At 45.5% G+C, this 14,864-nt stretch overlaps 1 protein-coding gene across 3 annotated transcripts in view; it reads left to right on the forward strand.

Moving 5' to 3' along the window:
• Positions 1-14,864, forward strand: part of SLC28A1 (solute carrier family 28 member 1) — a 131,365-nt gene that overhangs the window by 64,291 nt on the left and 52,210 nt on the right. For all 3 annotated transcript variants that reach the window (XM_088444122.1, XM_088444131.1, XM_088444114.1), the window contains 3 exons: positions 5,440-5,581; positions 7,537-7,650; positions 7,843-7,920. In XM_088444122.1, coding sequence (XP_088300248.1) covers positions 5,440-5,581; positions 7,537-7,650; positions 7,843-7,920 — 334 coding nt within the window. The remainder of the gene's footprint in view (positions 1-5,439; positions 5,582-7,536; positions 7,651-7,842; positions 7,921-14,864) is intronic.

The following is a 14,864-nucleotide window of genomic DNA, read 5'->3' on the forward strand; positions in this document are numbered from 1 at the left end:
CAGACACTCCCCCTATGAGTCCGGCGGCCATTTTATATGTGCTGAAGCGCTGGTCTCAACGAGAGTTGCGGTGCCTGGGCCCCTCTACATACCTCTCCTCTAAGCAGGTCAGTGTATGTAGCACTATTCCTACTAGACACAAGGTCTAGCTAGTTGATGATAGTGTAATATAGTGCAGGTTTTTCCTGGCATTGTATGTGTCTGGGCTAGCGCTGTCTGCCTGTATTTCTCTGTCAGCTATTTTAGCTATCCCTGTACTTTCTCTTTCACTAGCCCTTGCGGTGACAGTGCTGCTCAGGGGTTAATTTGCTTAACAGTTCAAACTATTATTGTACTGAGGAGTTTGACACATACATTTATAATGTCTGGCAATAAGTCTGGTCAGACTGATCTACCCCTCACACATTCCTGCAGCAGATGTTTGACTGGAATAAGAGAGGGAGAGATTATTGTGGGAGGATTGTGTACCCTGTGTACCAGGAATGCAGGATTACCTGCTGGGCCCAGCTCTTCTCAAGAACCTCCATGGGTTAGCTTTGCACAAGCACTAAATACCCTGATGGGTCAACTTGCTGCACTACCAGTGACCCCACCATTGGGGTACAATCTGCAGCTTGCTATGCCATCTGCGTCACAGGGGACCCCCAGACAGTTAGCTGTGGCTCATAGTATGCCTTTACAACCCACTCCCTACCAAACACAGTCGGAACCTGTGTGGGTTAATACACTCTCCAATATGGTTCAAAACCTGACTGAGGTGTTACAGGGGGAGCCTTTCCAATGTTCTGTTAGGAAAGAGATACTGTCTTCCCAGTCTACGTACTATCAAGATGATGTGTCTACTGATGATGGGGAAATACAGGACTTATCTGAATCTGAGCTCACTCTAAAAGAGGCGGAGCCCAAGTCCATAATATATGTGCACGGCCTCATCCATGCCGTCCGTGTGGCCATGGATATTGGGGATGAGGATACCCCAGCAGCCAAATCCAAACATGCTTACTTTAAAGAAGTTAAAAGTTCAGCGACAGCTTTTCCGCTGTCTGATCAGCTGGTTGAACACTTGGAAGAAGCATGGAAAACTCCAAGCAGGAGATTTCAGCCACTGAAGAGATTGGAGACCACTTCTCCGTTCGATGAGAAGTATTTCTCTAAATGGGAAACTCCACCTCTGGTGGATTCTCATATTACGTGCCTTGTCAAAAGTGCGACACATCCTATGCCATCCATGTCATCATTAAAGGATGTCACGGACAGGAAGGTGGATATATGCTTAAAGTCCATTTATTCTCTTTCAGGGGGAGTGGCTAGGCCAGCTATGGCTATATGCTGGGTGGCTAGGGCAGTGGAGCATTGGGCTAATGCCCTGGAGGCGTCCTTGCCTGTAGAAGCTACCAGTGAACAAGTGGCACTGGTAGGTTTCCTCAGAGATTCAGCCACATATGTGAATGAGGCTGCTCTGGATGTTAGTATGCTAACATCCCGCATTTCATTGGCTGCAGTGTCGGCTAGACGCTCTCTCTGGTTGCGATCTTAGAGGGCGGATGCTGAGTCCAAGAAAGGGTTAGAAGGTTTACCCTTTAATGGCCAGGTACTTTTTGGTCCAGATTTGGACAAAATTGTGGACACTTTGGCGGCTGCCAAGTCTGCCTGTTTACCTTCGGCCCCATTACCCTCGAGTTCTGGAACTCAGTCATTTCGGACCTTCCGCCCTCAGAGTAAGGCCAAGGCTCAGTCCTTTCCCAGACCGTCTGGAACTAAGAAAGTCACAAAGCCCAAAAAGCAGGCCTGGAATGCTAGGAGTCCAGCTGCCGAGCCTGAGGCTAAACCTTCAGCCTGACAGGATGGGACTCTCCTTGGGGGACCCCAAGGTGGGAGGCCGACTTCTTCAGTTCACCCAGTGTTGGTGTCATACCACAACAGACACTTGGGTAAGGGAAGTGGTCTCTTTCTTGTCGTCCCCCCTTTCTGATTTTTCATAGGAACAGGGCGGTTCTTCGTACTCGGCCTGGTTTCCTGCCTAAGGTGGTATCCAGCTTTCACATTAATGAGGAAATTGTAGTGCCAGCCTTTAACTCCCCAGACCTCTCAGCTGGTGAGGCCTCCTTGGATTTGGTACAGGCTCTAAAGACCTATGTGGACTGTACCAACTCATTTCGGAAGTCGGACTCATTGTTTGTCCTTTTTGGTTTCCGAAAGAAAGCATGGCCTGCCACTAAGCAGACGTTGGCAGGCTGGATTTGCCTGGCAATATCAGAGGCTTACATTCATGAGGGCCTTCCTGTTCCATCCTCTGTCAAAGCTCACTCTACTCGGTTTGTTCATGGGCAGCTCGTCGTGGTGTCTCAGCTGTTCAGCTGTGTAAGGCAACCACTTGGTCTACTGTCCATACATTCAACCTATTATCCATTCGATACCTTTGCCTCTCAGGATGCCTCCTTCGGGCGGCGGATTCTCCTCTCTGCACAGGAGCGTCCTCACCCTTAAGGAGACTGCTTTTTGACATCCCCAAGGTCTCCTGTGGAGCCCTATGGACCCTGCAGTAGAAAATAAGAGATATGGTAAGACCTTACCTTTGTTATCTCTATTTCTACGAAGGCCATAGGGATCCACAGGTCTCCCACCCTGTCGCACCTGTGCTGCAGTTGGGCTGTGTTCTGGTCACCGGTTTCTGTCTCCTTCTGTATGTGATAGTGTGATACTTGTGTGTTCCAGAAATTCTTCCTTCTCTCTTCTCCTCCTCCGGCCATTGGCTTGTTACGAAACTGAGGAGCCTTGGCTTGGGGGCGGGTTATAGGAGAGGGGCCCGGTGCATCCTGGGAGCACAAGTTTAACTATTGAGGTGCCCGAGACTGACATCATCGCCTATACCCCAAGGTCTCCTGTGAATCCCTATGGACTTTGTAGAAATAGAGATAACAAAGGTAAGGTCTTACCATATCTCTTACTTTTTATAACTCCAAAATTAAAAGTATTCTTTAAAATGCCAATTATTATTTAATTTGCTACCTGCGTTTGCCCAATGTATGCCATGTCCCAGGCTCTAATGTTGCTGAATGCTGAATATAAGGTATCAGATGTTCATTCCTCTCCAGTGGAATCAGTATGAAATATCAGCAGTCGGGATGCCTGCTGTCAATATACCGACGGCAGCATCCCGATGCTCAGGATCCCGACAAGTATGGTAACCCTCTCCCATTCTCCCTCCAACCCTCTGTTCCCGGCGTCGGCATCTCCACTACTGTGGGTACTCCGGTGCCGGTCTTACGCCGGGTAGTGCATTCCGGTGCCGGGATTTCGTCAGCTGGGATGCCGGCTATAGGTATAATAACTGCATCTCCTCTCGTATAGTGGATACATCAGGAATGACTGAATCATGCACTGGATTCCTAGTTCTTCTCTATTATTTTTCCCTTCCCATGGAATGGATACAGTACATTAATATATGTGTATTGTGCTAAGCAACCAGTTCATTTAACCATTAAAGTGCCAGAGCTTGTGCAGGGATGGGATGGGAACCAAGGGAAGACCCCGGTTAAAAAGCGTATTGAGGTTTCTCCTGCATCTGATAGATGGCAATTGGATAGAGAGAACTGTGGATATAAAAACCACTAAAGTGTCTCACAACATGCTAATTAATTGGGGAAGACCTTAACCTAGGATAGAGGTGAGACAACAAAAAATAACTTGATCTCTTTCCCCAAATTTGTGTTGGTCTCGATGATGAAGGTTAACAGTTATCACCTAAAAGATATCTGCTATGCAATTTAGGGGGGAATGCTGTAAAAGATAAGTTTTCTCATGAAAACTTATCGGACCCGTCGCTACCTTTTTTCACCTAATCTTACTCCAAAACTGGCAAAAACCTATTCTCGCAATAACTTTTAGGGGGGGGGGATACAAATCTGCCTGCACCCCCAAAAAAGGTAAACTAAGCTAGTGTGATAGCATAGAAGTGTGTTAGTGACCATAATCAACAGTTTGGGGTTCTTCAAATGTTGCAAATTGCAGGTTTTTTTTAAATAGTGAGAAAAACTGTAGAAAGCAAGTTTTTTGGGCCAAAACAAATGCTGTAGTTAAATTAGGGGCACTTTTAAAACATGTTAAAAATACAGCTGTCACTGACTCCTACAGTCTAAAAAAAAAAAAAAAAAACCTGTTCCATCCATTCAGCCCCCTAAAATATATATCCCACTGCTTTAAACCCATTTTCCAGCATTTTTTTTTCACCCCAAAACTGACGTCATTTTTGGCCAATTTAAGCTAATTAAAAAATATTTTTTGCCTAATTAGTCATTAAGGAGGGTGTCCAAAGGGTTTTGAAGTAAGTCCCGACATTTGTACCCCAAAGGGTATTGGAAAAGTTTTCGCCACCTCCTGGGGTCCCGAAAGCAAACTGGCGATAATGGCAAAAAGGCATTTGGACACGCGAAAAGCTTGCAGAAATGTAAATTCCCGATAACTTTTTCCCGAAATGTTAACGAGAAAAACGCTTAACAACGGTTTATGGCTTAGCGCGGCTAATTGAATCTGGCCCTTAGTATAGTGTGTTTTCAAAATAAGGAAGTAATGCTTCAGCTATCTGTCCTGCCTTACTGCACAAATGTCAGCAGCTGCAGGGATTTCCTATCCTGAGAGTGTCATCATATACATAAACCATGTAAGGGAAACGTGCTATGCAGCCCGTGGCAAATGTGATTTGTCAGCATCAGGAATAAAATAAGTAACAGAAGTCTGCATTTTTCATTTACCATTAAAAAGAAATGTTTCTAATTCTTTGTATGGATCTAACACAACATTTGAAAAACTAGTAAGAAAATTGTTCCCGCCGGAGAATCCATTTTCCAATATGGCTGTTACTTGTTATGACCATTAATGGTGTTTCTGAAATTATAAAATGATGTAGTTCTGATGTCAGATGTCGGAAACGTGATGTCCCAGCAGCGTAGAAGCTTTGAATCACATCCTATAACAACACTGTCATCCGGGGCTTGGTTGCAGCGGGTAATGCCATCTCCTGATTGGCATTAGCCTATAGAAGCCTGAGGGCTTCTATTGGGAGAGTGCTGAGAGAGGGATCTGACTGGATCCCTCCCTGCAACCCAGCGGCACACGCATCCTTCTGCGCATGCGCAGAAGGACGCCAGAGGAGCTTCTGGGTCATAGACCCGGAAGTCCCTCCGTCGCAAAGGGTAGCTCTTACTGAGAAAACTGTCCTTTGCTGTGTTCATCATGCATGCGAAGGGCGTCATGTATCCCATCCTATATCTAAAAAATAAAAATTTGGGAATATACTGGTTCTTTGATTATTTACTTGTATAAGTGTTTGCAGTTACCAATCTTATTGGCATTCAATTTAGCAACTACTAATGCTTACATATGGCCAATGTTCTTGAAGGTTTTTGTATGAGGTTTTCAATGTAAGTTTTATGCTTTCAGGGTGTTCGTTGTATTGCTTCTTATTGGGCTTATCACCTGGTTGGCTGTGGACACGGCCAAGAGACCTGTACAGCTGATATCATTTGGAGGCGTCTGTATGTTTGTCATTATTCTCTTTTTGATGTCCAAGCACCACCGAGCGGTACGTGACCTTAGGGGAGATGTATCAAGGCATTGAGAAAGATAAAGTGGAGAAGTTGCCCGTAGCAACTAATCAGTTTGTAGTTCTCTTTTATCTACTACAGTCTATAAAATGACAGTCAGGCTGGGTACACATTATACGATGTGATAAACAGTGTGACGATTATCCCAATTTCACTAAATCTTAGAACACACGATATACAGTAGAGCGAACACACTATGAAATCTTCCGAACAACTGAACAATATATTGTGTCGGGGGATTGTATCCAAATAATAATTTATCCTGTACACACTGTGCAATCATCCTGTAGATCACTGGCAGACATGGGTAAAATTTAAATAATGTGCCGTACTTTAGGAGGACACTGGGAACGGATATAGGGCCTGATTCAGAGCCGCTCGTAAGCGGCCGCTCGTTCGTTCCGACCGATGTTCACACAACTGCGCATGCGTACGGATTTTAATACGCATGCGCGAACCAGTCAGTGCGGCGGAAATTCGTTTGTTCGCTAAATAGCGAATGCCTGCTATTTTGAGTGACAGGAGGAGGCGTATGTGGGTGGTAACAGTGGAAGGTGCTTGAAAACTGGGAGTGGAAATCAGAACGCAGGCGTGCTTAAAGGTCAAAACGGGCGTTTTATGGGTGTGCATAATTAATACAGGAGCTTCATTAACCACGTCACTTGGTTGATTTATAGTCAGAACTGCTCGCAAGATTGTGGTAGGAAAAACCAACCACAAGAATAGCGAGCAGTTCATACGCTGTTCGATGTACTCGATTAATCTCTTAAATAGCGGACATGACGTATGGTGCGAGCGGCCAGGGGGCGTCTTTTTCAAAATTACGACCGCAAGTTTTGTTCGCTCGTTCAGACATAGAGGCGTGAACAGACCGCAAAGTGTGAACGGTTCATTTGAATAGCCACCCCTTTTTAATGAACGAGCGAGCGCAAATAGCGTCCGGCTCTGAATCAGGCTCATAGTCTCTATTTGCTTTCTTTGCAGTATTGTTTAGTGTCTGCTCTGGCTTGGTTTATAGTTTATACCTGTTGTACGCTCCACATATTGCGTGGTCGTGCCATTATACATACACACTACACAATGTGCACTACACCGTTCATTGCATCGTCCCATCTGGTGTGCAGCACAGCAGATGGGACAATACGAGGAACAACGGCAGAGATCTGCATCGGAACAATATATCGGACGATAGTTCGTATAGTGTGTACCCAGCTTGAGCTCATTGGTTGTGATTGGCAACTTCTCCACTTTATTTCTATGTTTAATTTATCTCCCTTCCTTTAACGTGTAAGTAGCCTCATGTTTGGTTCTAGATCTAAGTTGACGTGTTAGTATAGTCAGGGCATACCTATCATTCTTCATTTAAATTCTATACATCTTTGCCTGTGTTTATGGTTGTTTTCTTCCTTTGTGCACCTCTTTTGATAATGGGAGGGTATAGATCAATCTTTGAATCAGAACTAGACAGACTATAATTCCCTACAGTTGCACCCACCATGGTGCCTGTCTGGGCCTGATCATACACATTTACAAAGATTTGGCAGCAAGTAATCAAAACAGATTAGCTTTTGCCTCCACAATTCTACTTGGCACAGCCCAGAATACTCAGCATAATCGTAGTGGTATCTCAGATCACTCCCCTGCGGAGATCTTATTATTTCAGGCCCAAATGGCCAATATTTCTCATTATTAACTTAATTGTAGATAAAAAAAAAGGAAGCAATAATGAAAACCTTAATTGTTTGTTTATTTTTATGTATAAAGGGTTATATTTTACCTATTTAAAACAACAGCAATCACAAAATGTGTATTTGCAGTATAGTTCACTTATAGGAGTATATTTAGAGTAACATGATATGTTAGCAAACTCTAACCAAAAATATTTCACTCACTCCATTACAGTTAAACTATCATTATCCAATGTCTTCCCTAGGTGTCATGGCGGGCAGTGTTTTGGGGACTTGGACTTGAGTTTGTTTTGGGAATCTTTATTATTCGAACAGAGCCAGGTTATTATGCTTTCAAGTTTCTTGGTGAACAAATTCAGGTACTGTTCATTCCACAACAAAAGCTCTTTATTTTTGTTACATTTCTTCAAATAATTATTGGCATTTATCTGGTGTGGTATAATTGACATTAATTTACAGTATATTGGACAAACATAAAGTAAAGTGAAATGACAGTAAAAGTGAAATGGACGATCATTAGTGGCACTAACATGCATCTCTGTCTTTTGCAGATTTTCCTGAATTATACCACCGCTGGCTCGGGATTTGTTTTTGGACAAAATCTAATTAATGAAGTTTTTGCTTTTCAGGTTTGTAATTACAAAAGTAAACCCAGAAGTTCTGACATAATAGTTAAGATACATTTATTCATGTTACAAAATAAGCCTGCAAACATGGCCATTAGTAAGACCAGCTGTTTTGCTGCCCAAAGTTGGAAAACAATGTTCCTCATCCCAAAACTATCTACAGTATATATAAGCCCCATTTATTATTCCTCCCATTATTAATCACAAATGTATACTTAACAGTGGTCCATACACAAAACCCTGTAGTGGTGCTGTACACTATGCCAGAAGTGACCCCCACATACATTATTCCAGAACAGCTAACCCACACACTCCATTTTTGGCAGGACGCTAGGCTAATAAAGTACCAGATAAAAGCACCTGAGCTGAGCCTATGGACATAACTACCATAGGTGCAAGGGGTGCAGCTGCTATGGGGCCCAGAGCTGAGGGGAGGGCATCTTCCTTGTCAAAGTAACATGTGTTATAGACATTTTTCACCATTGGGTGGTACATAAGGGCCCTTACAAACTTTTGCTATGGGGCCTTCAATTCCTAGTTAAGCCCCTGGAGTCCATCCCAGAGTGTACAGTCCAGGTCCACTCTATATGGGCTTGTAGATACTACAACAACCTATTGTTTTGTGGCTGGCATACAATAAAGTCCTACTCTTTCTGTTGGCCATTGTACAGTTAGAGCCCATTTCCTCAAGACCAATTGTACAATTTCTTCTTCAGGGTCCATAGGGATCCACAAGGATAACATGGGGAATATTATGGTTGGAGACCAGGCACCAAACAGTTAAAGCTTCAGTTCTCAGGATGCCTCGGGTCCTCCTCCAAATGTACCCCTCCTCTAGCCATAGGGCTTCAGTTGTTTATTTGGTGCGGCAGGATTAAGACGCACCTTTGTAACAGGGGACTGCTCTGGCAGTCCTAAGCTTTTATTTAATGTTTTATCTTATGTTTTTGGTTTGGCAGTACTAAGCGTCAGAATTAAGACGCATATATTGCAACTCCATCTACCTCTGCCGAGCCGCAACACCAGTAACTGGGCTGGCGATTTCGACGGGTTTCGGCTAACTTGCTAGACGCAATGCTGCGACCTGGACTGCAACCGGAAGCACGGAGATGGCAGGTAAGGCAATTCCTCGCTTACAGGGAATCGCGCGCGGCAGTCCTTGCTTCCGGTGTCAGAGACGCACCAGAAGCCACTGTCAGGGCCCGGGATTGTACGCGTCCTCACTACCTCACCACCGACTTATCGTCTGATGCCGAGGATCGGCAGCAGACACTTCTGCTGACACGAGGCCAGCGTACCCGGCCAGTTAACGCAGCTTAGGGGAGGTAGGCGCTCCACCGGTAGCTCCGACCCAGACGCAGTCCCTACTAAGGATTTTGCGTGTCTGGGTTGCTCCGCCTACCCTCCATGTGTAAATGAGACGCTCACGGTCCACGCTCAGTGTGCCCTGTAGCTGTGGTCTCAGGAAGGTTTGGGTCAGTCTCCCTGTATACCTCTCCCTTGGTATATAGGCCCTCATTCAGAGCCGCTCGCTAGCTGCCGTACGCTCGTTCCGAGCGATGTTCGCACATCTGCGCATGCGTACGGTTTTTAGTACGCATGCGCGAACCAGTCAGTGCGGCCGAAAATCGTTTGTACGCTATATAGCGAGTGCCTGCTATTTTGAGTGACAGAATGAGGCGTATGTGGGTGGTAACAGGGGAAGGTGTTTGAAAACGGGGGAGTGGAATTCGAACGCAGGCGTGCTTAAAGGTCAAAACGGGCGTTTTAAGGGAGTGCATAATTAATACAGCAGCGTCATTGACCACGTCACTTGGTTTTTTTTAACTCAGAACTGCTCGCAAAATAGCGGTTGAAAAAACCAACCACAAGAGTAGCGAGCAGTTCATACGCTGTACGATGTACTCGATTAATCTAATAAATAGCGGACATGACGTATGGTGCGAGCGGCCAGGGGGCGTTTTTATCAAATAAACGAGCGTATGTTTTGCTCGCTCGTTCAGACTTAGAGGTGTGAACAGACTGCAATTTGCGAACGGATCATTTGAATAGCCACCCCTTGTTTTTGAACGAACGACCGCAAATAGCGAACGGCTCTGAATCAGGCCCATAGTGCTCTATATCCTACCATTCCTGGTGTTTGTGTAGTTGATTTAGAGTCGATTGTAATTATATTACATATGCATTGTATGTGACTGTTTGCTAGCTGCTGTATTGACACTGGGCCTGATTCAGACCCACTCGCGAGCGGCTGTCCGCTCGCAAGTGGGTCGATGGTCTGCACTGAGCATGCGCACGACGGAGGGAGCTCCGTCGTGCGCATGCGCCAGACGAGACGAGCGAAGGACTTTCCTTCGCTCGTTGTGTCTGATCAAAGGGGGCGTGCTGTCGATGTTGATTGACGGGCATGCCCCCTTTGGTGGGCGTGCCTCCCAGACGGGGGCCTTCCCAAGGGAACGCCTACCGTCAGAAACCGGCCCACTGACATCACTAGTGATGTCAGTGGGAGTGATTTTGGCTCTGATAGAGCCAAAATCACTCCGGGCCTTGCGGTTGAGAAACTCAACCGCAGGCTCCGGCTCGCAGTGGCGATGGTCGCGATGGTCAAGACCATCGCGGCCATCAACCTGCACGCTCGTACAGGCTGTGGGTGGTGACCCACAGCTATACGAGCGTCCAGGAGGAAGCTCCATAATTATGGAGGACGGCCCTCATTCAGAGCGTGCGCTCTGCTCAGAGCGTACGGCTCTGAGTGAGGGCCACTGTCTTTTAATTTCTGTCTGTCAATTGTAACAATCACTGTTTTTCTCTCCATCCTCTTGGGATGGAGGTTTTCTCTGAGTACTTCACATTCATTTAGATTTGTGAAGGCTGCCACATAACATTGCAGTTATTGCCTTTACCGAACATTTCAAAAGATAAAGGGATACAGAAGGGGGAGCCTTCTGTGCTGGTTTCATGTAAATCTTGTATGGCTTATTTGTCCCCTGAGGACATTAAGGATGGTTTGTGTGTTGTCTGTTATAAAGAGCCACCTAACCAGTCCAGTTTACCTGTTCCTGGACAAGAGCCTTATTGGGTAGCCTCTTTGTCCCAGGTAATGAAGCAGTTTGTAGATCATATGGCTGCTCCCACTATGCCTCCTTGGATTGGGTGTCAACAGCATGCTATGTTTGCACCTCCTATGCATTTTTATTGGAAGGATGTTGATGGCCATTCTAGTCAGAGTATGGCACCATCTTATGTTGATAGCAGACCGGTAGTTACTAAGGCACCTAAGCACAAGTTGGCTTTTTATCAGTCTGCTCAACATATGGATTCAGAAGCATCATCAGAGGATTCAGATGATGCACAAAGTTCCTCTCCATGGTCTAGCTCGGGGGAGGAGGACCATCCGGCTACAGTGGATGTTCCTTCTTTGGTGAGGTAGGTTAAATCAATCCTAGACATTCAGGATGGCGAACCAGCTCATAGTAAGAAGGCTCCAATGTTTAATCACCACCGGAAGGTGGTCAAAATGGAGTTTCCTGTATCTGTACAGCTTACAGAGCTTATGGATGAGGCATGGGGTAAAACTGGCAAACGTTTTTATATGATAAGGGAATAACATCCTTGTATCCCTTACCGGTTAATGTATTTACTAAGCGGGAGGTACCTCCTTCTGCCGATGCTCATGTGACGCATTTAATAAGAAATGCTACATTGCCTATTCCATCTGCATCTTCCCTGAAAGATTCCACTGATAAAAAGATTAAAGCATGTCTTAAAATTATCTTTTCATCATCTGGAGCTTTTACTTGTCCAGCTATGGCTGGAGCCTGGGCAGCCCAGGCTGTTGAAGAATATATGGGAGCATTGGAAAATTCTCTACCAAATGCTACCAGAGAGCAGATGATGTATATCTCCCATATACGGGAAGCGGCTTCCTATCTGGGAGGAGCTGCAGTAGATGCTGGAATTTTAGCTTCTAAAGCATCAGCAGCTTCAATAGTGGCACGCAGCGCCCTTTGGTTAAGATCCTGGAAAGCTGAAACAGGATCAGAGGAGGCGCTGGAAGTTTTACCTTTCTATGGTAAAGTACTTTTTGGAGCATAGTTGGATAAAATAATAGCTACTCTGGGAGCTTCAAAGTCAGCAGGTCTATCATCTACAGCGACTATAAAGTCTAGGCAGGTTTCTTTTTGGTCCTTCCATTCTCAGGGATGAGCAAGAGAACAGGCTTCCTCTAAGACGTCTAGTTCTTGCAAAATATCAAGGCGACAAACTGAGGTCTGGCCCGGCAAGACTTCTAGCTTCTAAACTGGATGACAAACCCTCTGCCTGATGGGGCAGGCCTCCTCCTGGGGGATCCCAGGGTGGGAGGCCGACTTTTTCAGTTTACGGATTGTTGGCGTCAAACAACAACAGATGCCTGAGTTCGAGAAGTGGTCTCTCAGGTGTATGCCCTTTCAGGAAGCATCCTCCCCCAGAAGTTTTTTTTTGCACTGATCCTCCAGCAGATGCGGTAAAGGCTTCGGCCTTTCAGGAAGCCATTTACAGGGAGGGGGGTAATAGTCCCGGTTCTTGTGTCTCAACAGGGAAGCAGTTATTATTCCAATATATTTCTGGTTCAGAAACCGAATAGGGCTAATCGTCCTATACTGAATCTAAAAATCCTCAACAGGTTTATCCATGTACCCAAGTTTAGTATTGAAATTCTCCGATTAATTATTTTGGCAATGGAGCCGGGGGATTACATGGTTTCCCTGGACATTCAGGATGCATATCTGCATGTTCCTATTATAACATCCCACCAGCAATTTTTATGGTTTGCTGTCCTTCAGCAACATTACCAATTTCAGGAACTACCCTTTGGCCTATCTGCAGCTCCCTGGGTATTTACCAAAATAATGACAGTCATGACTGCCTATCTCAGGCATCAGGGAGTCAGAATTCTACCATGTATCTGGACTAGGGATGTGCAGGCTCGGTTCTACTCGGTTCCGTTCGTTTTTTTTTTACCGAATCTTATTGGCTATCCAAAACTCGTGACAGCTGAAACCCAATAAGATTCGGTAAAAAAAAAACGAACGGAACCGAGTAGAACCGAGCCTGCACATCCCTAATCTGGACGACTTTCTGATAATGGCACAGACTTCGGTTGTTTTACAATACTCTCTTCATCTGACCATAGCCTGCTTACAAAATCACGGCTGGATCATCAATTGGAAAAAATAATCACTTTCTCCAACACAGCAGATGGTACATCTGGGAGCTCTTCTTGATTCTCGAGCACAGACGATGATTTTGCTAGAGGACAAGATTGTGGCCCTATCTTTGCGAATACGCAAGCTGCTTCGCAAGCGAAGGGTATCCATTCTGTTAGCAATGCAGGTCCTGGGATCAATGGTATCCACCTTCGACATGGAGGGGTATGCTCAGTTCCATTCCAGGCCTCTGCAAAGATTGATTCTCTCCAAGTGGCAAGGACAGTATCATCAAATGAAGTCCCAGAGGATCCTTCTTACTCCAGGGGTTCATCACTTCCTCCTGTGGTGGCTGAAAAAGGATCATCTGAACAAAGGGCACCCATTTTGGATTCCAAATTGGTTGCTGCTCACCACAGACGCCAGTCTTCGTGGATGGGGAGCTGTGACAGGTCGTCACACCTTACAGGGAGGATGGACAAATCAGGAAAGTCATCTGCCAATAAACATTCTGGAACTGCAAGCAGTATACAAAGCACTTGTCACGGCACAGGACCTGCTCCAGGACAAGCCGGTTCAGATCCAGTCCGACAATGCGACAAAGGGTGGCCTACCTCAATCATCAGGTAGGCACAAGAAGTTACACAGCCATGAAAAAAATGATAAGGGTTTTGATTTGGGCAGAACGTCATCTTCCGGCCATCTCGGCAATATTCATACTGGGAGTACTCAATTGGGAAGCAGACATACACACTGGAGAGTGATCTCCCATCAGGGCGTGTTTTAGCTCCTGGTAAACAAATGGGGTCTACCAGAGATAGATCTCATGGCGTCACGTTATAACCACAAGGTTCCCAGGTACGGGTCTAGGTCCAGAGACCCATTGGCAACCTTTGTGGATGCACTGGCAGTAAGATGGGACTTCAAGTTGGTGTATCTCTTTCCTCCGATCTTCCTCCTCCCAAGAGTTCTCAGGAAATTCAAGCAGGAAGGCGGAACAGTAATACTGGTGGTTCCAGCTTAGCCCAGACGTCATTGGTTGACCGACATACAGAATCTGTCAATAGACAGTCCGTATCCTCTTCCTCTATGGCAGGATCTGCTAACGCAAGGTCCCTGCTGTCATCCGGACTTTCCTCGTCTGGCTTTGACGGCGTGGCTCTTGAATCTTCCATCCTAAGAGCAAAATATTTTTCCAATTCTGTGATGCTTAGGGCACGGAAACCTGCCTCTGCCCGCATATATTACAGAGTTTGGCATTCTTTTGGTCAATGGTGTTCCCACAGAAAGTATGACCCTACGGTGTTTAGGATTTCCAGGATACTGGCTTTTCTCCAGGCAGGTTTAGAACGCGGACTCCGCCTGGCTACTTTTGAGAGTGTAGGTTTCTGCACTGTCAGTTTGATTCCAGAGGAAGATTACCTAATTACTAGATGTTAGAATTTTTTTCCAAGGAGTTCTGAGAGTCCAGTCTCCTTTTGTTCCACCGGTAGCACCGTGGGATTTGTCTTTGGTTCTTAAGGGGCTACAAGCTCCTCCAGTTGAACCTCTAGACTCTGTAGATTTGACATGGTTGACAGCGAAGACACTTTTTCTTCTCGCTATCTCTTCTGATCGCAGAGTCTCTGATTTGGCAGCACTTTCTTTGTCGCTCTCCATTTTTTTTTCACCAGGATAAAGCTGTTCTTCGTAAAAGCTACCTTCCTAAGGTAGTGTCCCGTTTTCATATTAATTAAGAAATTGTATGTTCCAGCTTTTCGG

The sequence above is a fragment of the Taudactylus pleione genome, unplaced genomic scaffold, assembly GCF_031769625.1.
Source record: "Taudactylus pleione unplaced genomic scaffold, aTauple2 ptg000019l, whole genome shotgun sequence".
Taxonomy (NCBI): Eukaryota; Metazoa; Chordata; class Amphibia; order Anura; family Myobatrachidae; genus Taudactylus; species Taudactylus pleione.